Source organism: Epinephelus lanceolatus, chromosome 16, assembly GCF_041903045.1.
Source record: "Epinephelus lanceolatus isolate andai-2023 chromosome 16, ASM4190304v1, whole genome shotgun sequence".
NCBI lineage: Eukaryota > Metazoa > Chordata > Actinopteri > Perciformes > Serranidae > Epinephelus > Epinephelus lanceolatus.
The window spans coordinates 37111010-37117009 of record NC_135749.1 but is presented as its reverse complement, the minus strand read 5'-3'; the positions used below and the strand labels follow the sequence as shown (position 1 = coordinate 37117009).

Genomic DNA, 6000 nt, shown 5'->3' with positions numbered 1-6000 from the left:
TGTTAAATCACTGTGTTCTCAACGGAGTCTGGAGAGAGATATAACAGCTTCATTTTCCTGCTGGAAATCACTGTCTGACAGTAACTTAAGGCAGTGAAAACAATCTCAATAAAGCGTAAACTTAAACTGATAATCATCTTTTTAGGTGGGATTTTTTAAAGTGGCCAAAATATGTTTTGTTGCCGACCACAGCAGTAAATTGCTTAGCTTCCATGTCAGACTTAAACCTGCTTCTCCAAAACTGGAATACACTGACCACCATCTACTGGAGGCAATTCAATGACTGCAGATAAATACCTCCTACACTCAAAAAATCCGAACTACCCCTTTAAATATGAATCAGAGGCAACACACAGTTATGTTTATATAAACATTTTGAGGCGTGATAACAAGAAAATAAAGGTGATGACAAGGTAAAATGCCTTCTGTGGAGAGAAAACTACAGCATTCTATTGCAGGATTTAGAGTTTGTTGGAAACAACTTCACTGTTAAATTAAAACTCAGTCAGAGGAGCCACAAACCCCACCCCCTCCATGTTAGCACAGCACAGACTCTGGCTCCAAATGTTGGAGCGAAAGATGGCAACAGTCGAATCCAGGAATATTTGGCTTCATGTCCGATGGATGTAAGTGAGGCGTATTGTCCACCTTTATGTGCAGTCTATGGTCTCTGCCCACTGAGCTCTCTACTGTGTTCACATCATGGAGGATGGATGGCAGCTATGGAGAATGTTCCCATGTTCACAGCTCGTACATGTTCATATCACTGGGCAACTCAAGATAGCTGAATGATGCTGAGTTGTACTTTAATTTCTTTTTAAACAGAGTATTTAAAGACACAGTGCATTGAAACTATAGCACCATATCCATTAGATTTGGGCTAAATGACTCATGTTCAGCGGTGTCAAGGGGAGACACGGTGGAACAATAACGAAAGTTAAGGCGGCGCAAGTCAGAGTAGGGTGGGCAGAGGGGGTAGTAAATGGGTACAACAACCACTGACTTTCAAGCCAAACCCTGTTCTTTTGTCCTAAACCCAACCATGTGCCTTTGTTGCCCAAAACCCATCCACATGCGTGTGTTGGCAAACGTAACCATGGTGCGTTTGTTGTTGAAGGAAAAAAATCAATTTGCAGTATTATACCAGCGTAGTATGAATTTTGAAAGGGACTGTATGTAAATGGTAAATTTCCTGTGAAAACAGATGTGTATTTAGAAGACAGACAATGCATGTAACAGGCTGAAGGCGACACAGCGCCCCAGAATATCAACAACCAATGCACCTAGGGTACCTTGCACGTCATATCTGGACGTGGAAAGTCCATAACCAAATGTCAATGTGTGACAAAGGCGGAGTGAGAATGTGTTGGCAAAGCACAGATATGTTACATTTGTACATTTCAGACTATCATATCAAAGTTTCTAAAATGACAGAGTATATGAGCTGACTTAGTCATCGGGAGGTGGAGGGGATGGTGGATAGTGTGACACCAAGGCGAAAAGCCTGCCAAGCTGCAGACCACTGTTCAAGACCAACAGGCATTCCCAGTGTCCACCAAACGTGGTGTCTTAGTGACCTGTAGGTGTTTGTAGGGAAAGCGGGTAATTCAAGCCAAATCATTATTCTGTCCTAACCATAACTGTTTTTTGTGCCTAAAACTAACCACATGTTAACCACATCGCTGCTGAAACATGAAGAAACATTGAATTTGAAAGTATCTGCTAAACAGTAATGTATGAATGTAATGTATCTGCAGTTTGCAGAAACGTACAATGGCAACATATTTTTGTGTGATTGTGTTGGAATGTTCTAGCTACATTTACTAACTGAGATATTATATCTAGGGATGTCCCGATCCGAATCGGCCGCCAATACTAGCAAAAAACGGGCATCGGCATCGGATCGGACTGCATGGAAAAATGCCAATCCAAGAACTCCGATCCAGGTTTTCCGGCCAGCCCAGCGCTCCGCGATTCAAGCAGTCCATTCCAGTGATCTGCTCCAGCTCTTACTATCAATCCACCAGGCCAGCATGCAGACGGCAGACACACAGGGAGGATAGGAAGAGTAGCAGTCAATTTAGTTAACTGACTATTTGTTTTCTGCTCTGGTTTTTTGAGAGTGATATTTTTATTTGGTTTACACTCTTACTGTTTAAGTAAAGAGCACTGATGGCACTGTTTTGGGCACAATTAGTGAAATTGGAGCCATGGATGGACTACAAAAACACTACTAAAATACTACTAAAATAACTGAAAAGGAAAGGCTGCATTGTTTGTTAACAATGTCAACAATGTCTTGTGGTGTTAATCTTTTTTTTATTTATTAGGGGAGCAAAGCACAAGTGTGTGGAGTCTTGCTGCTATTTTAATTCCATTGTTAGACATTTTAAAGATTTCTTGTGTTGATCTATTTTCTATTTATTAAGGGGCCAAAGCAGCCAAAGCAAACCAGCTATATTTTTCATTTAATGTTAATGTTCAAGTTTAAAGTTTGTTTATTTAACCCTGTTAACAATAAACAGGTCAGTTTCTCATACCAACTGTTGTGGATCATTCTAACTAACCTGATTAAGTAGTTGTTCTTGATAGAGTAATATTGCTTGATCAAACCTTTTCTAACATGACTGACAACAAAATAAGTGAATATGTATAATACGTGCTTGGATCGGATCGGTATCGGCCAAAACTCAAGGCTGTAATATCGATATCGGATCAGAAGTGAAAATGCTGGATCGGGACATCCCTAATTATATCCACATTACTGATTGTTTATCAAAAATCTCATTATGTAAATATTTTGTTAAAGAACCAATAGTCAACCCTGCAGTCTCTACATCAAGGTATTTAGTCAAAAATGTCATACTTGATTTTCTCCATATCACCCAGCCTTATATGGGATCTCTCAGAAAATTCTCCTGACTTTTTTGTGAACTTGGATGTTGCCATGAACAGTATTTACACGTCAGGAACTGTATTTACAAATCACGGTAACTCTGACATGATATGAACGCAGCATTAACTCAACCAGAAGAGTTGTTTTTCTGCAGCTCTGAATTTTCACTGTAAAAATCTCAGTTAAATATTCTTTACAGTGTGAAATGTCTGCAGAACTGATACTATACTTTGTTATTAAGCTTCTTTGTTTTGGAAATAGTAGTTTGACAATATAATCTTAACTCATGGCCAAGTTAAGCCAAGTTCAGACCAAAGATTTGCGATGAGACAAAACTGCTTTACAACATTGCAGAGAAAAGTTTCAGCAGTGTGAGCTGGCCAGTCTGAGCTTGAATCAAGCTGGCTGGTCAAATCCCTGGCAGCTGGTTTTAGAGAAAGTCATCTGTTTCAACAGCCAGTCAGCTTGTAGTGAAGTCCGCTGGTCAAGTCACAATGATAGCAGACAAGGTGTTTGCTTGCTGCGACAGGTGCTCCGTCCCTGCCGAGCCCACTGTTTCGGTCCTCATGGTGTGCCGGTGTCAGATGGTGGGTCGCTGCTGCTGTTTGCTGTATGTGCTTATGCCCCCTCACATACACACATTCTCAGTGACTGATTAATTGGCGCTGTTTATTCATATTATTGTGGTGTATTTATTATAAATACAGTCCATCTGATGCTGGTTTTGATTCTGTTTTTCGCCGTTTCATCACTGCTACAAATGCAGCTGCAGCCAGTATCTCACTAGCACTGTCCTCATTCATATTTTAAGAAGCTACAAATTATATTTAGCCACAAAATAAGCCTGAAAAGCTGCAAATCAGAACTAAAGTACAGAGAGTTGCTGCATAGAGATAATACACCATCTCATCTAGTTGCATTGGTGTGAACTGGCAAGTTTTTCGAACATTGCAAAATGATGCATTGCAAATCACTGTTTCAGTTCGTCTTGTTGCGAATCTTTGGTCTGAACTGAGCATTCCCTGCTTTTTCCTGAGCTTTCAGCCACCTCTGCAATCGTCATCTTCAGCAGATACAGACTGGTCTTTGCTACATAACAGGTGGTTTTATATAGATACGTATGTATACTGTATATCAGGTCATTATTTGGACAACTGAGCAAACTTCATTCGCTGATGATGACCTTGAGGTGGGATTTAAAAGCTACTTAAGAGGCAACTCGACAAAGATGACACAAAGAATGTTACAAATAAATCCTGCAATTATATATAATAACATCCAAGATATGGCTTTTTAGGATATCAGGATTTTTTTTCTACATACAGCCAATTTGCCACAGTCCTTGGTATTAAATAAAACCTTCAGCAATTTTTCACCAGTCAAGTTGGCATCATAAGCATCATTAGCAGTCATGAACAAGATGGACGTTCTACTAAAATTAAAATACGGTTTTGGTAAAACAAAAAACTGACTCATTTGTTTAAGTTGAATAAGACTCAACGTCACTTTGAGCTTTTGAGATATTAAAAAAAAAAAAAAGATTTAATCTTTGGCTCTAGCAGCAGAGAGTAAATATTCTTTGGCTTTTGACACTTTCTTGTTGTTTCTCTTCCAGCTGCTCCTAATTTGGGCATTTTCTAACATTTCTAACAGTTTACTGTTTTAAGAAAAGGAGTGAATGTCTGCAGGGTACAAAAGAATCTTTGGGACTTGTTCATATTTCGAGTCTCATCTGCTGTCTTACCACCAACAGTTTACCTGCAGAACAGAAATACAGTAAAACCAAACTGCTTCAGTCTGGACCTGTTCAGACAGTCAGACTCCTTCTCCTCAGTGCTTTGGACTAACTGAGCTTTTTATAGCTGGACCTGGTTATCTAAACAACTGCAGATTGTCTCTGCAGCAGATAAAACCCATCTGCTCAGCTCTTTATAGTCCTATTAGAGATGTTGACAGAGACACTAATGGAGCTGTTGTTTTGTCCATTTGGCCCGACAGCCTGGACTGTTCCGAAGTCAGGAAACTTCTCTGATAACAGCAGGACGTGCAAAATACTGAAATGCCCCCTTTATATGTGCCTCCCCTGGAATTGTAAATATATGATTAAATCATCGTCCACTGTCTCTGACTTTGTCTGTATGTGATTGAGCTCCTGGTCGACAGTGGAGCAGGATTTCGAGACTGTTAACATCATCAGGCTGGAAGGGCGTCGTCGGACTCATCCTCTGATTTGTTATCAGACTTGAGAGTGGCTGGAGATGGAAGGTCCTCCTCAGCTGGACTGAGATCTGTGCATGCCACAGATGGAGGATTCACTGAACAGAGAGAGAGACAAGATACAGATGAAGAAAGAGAAAAAAGGAAAAAAGTGGACTAAAACAATCAAAGATGTTTTCTTATCTGACCTGGAAATTAAAGTAGGACCATCAAAAGAAAATTAAAAACAGAGCCTTGGGGCTTTTCACACCTGCATCTGATTCAAACCTTGAAGTGTTTTCCTCCTTGGTGTGGTTTGTTTGGGCAGGTGTAAATGCAGCAAACACAACAAACAAACAAACACAGCAAACAATCTATGATGTAATTCTTCCTACATTTAGGAAACCATGCAGAAACTGAAACAGGAGTTATTAAATGGACAAGACTGTGATTACTCGAACCGTTTGCAGGGAGGGACTTGGCTCGCTCTCGGCTGTCCTCCGTTGCAGTAGGAGGACTGGCTGAACTCTTTAGAGACGACCACTGTCTGCCACCGAGGCCCGCTTCAACCATCGGACTGGGTGGCTCGAATGCATCACCATCCCCCAGAAGCTCAACTGCAGGCAAAGAAGAAACAAAAAAATAATTTGTCTACATTCTTAAGAAATATTTAATTCAACACATACAGTATCTCACATAAGTGAATACACCCCTCCCATTTTTGGAAATATTTTATTATATCTTTTCATGGGACAACAGTATAGAAATGACACTTTAACTTAAAGTAGTCAGTGTACAGCTTGTATAGTAGTATGGATTTACCTTCCTCTGAAAATTACTCAGAACACAGCCATCAACATCTAAACAGCTGGCAACATAAGTGAGTACACCCCACAGTGAACATGTCC

The 6000-nt window shown here is 40.2% G+C and overlaps 1 protein-coding gene across 3 annotated transcripts in view; it reads right to left on the bottom strand.

The window, feature by feature from the left end:
- Positions 1-4345: 4345 nt before the first annotated feature.
- carmil1 (capping protein regulator and myosin 1 linker 1) overlaps positions 4346-6000 on the bottom strand; it is a 93217-nt gene continuing 91562 nt past the window's right edge. For 2 of the 3 annotated variants that reach the window (XM_078176054.1, XM_078176056.1), the window contains 2 exons: positions 5548-5709; positions 4346-5211 (listed from right to left, as the gene is read on the bottom strand). In XM_078176054.1, coding sequence (XP_078032180.1) covers positions 5090-5211; positions 5548-5709 — 284 coding nt within the window. In that variant the 3' untranslated portion in view covers positions 4346-5089. The remainder of the gene's footprint in view (positions 5212-5547; positions 5710-6000) is intronic. The other variant, XM_078176055.1, reaches the window with a different exon arrangement.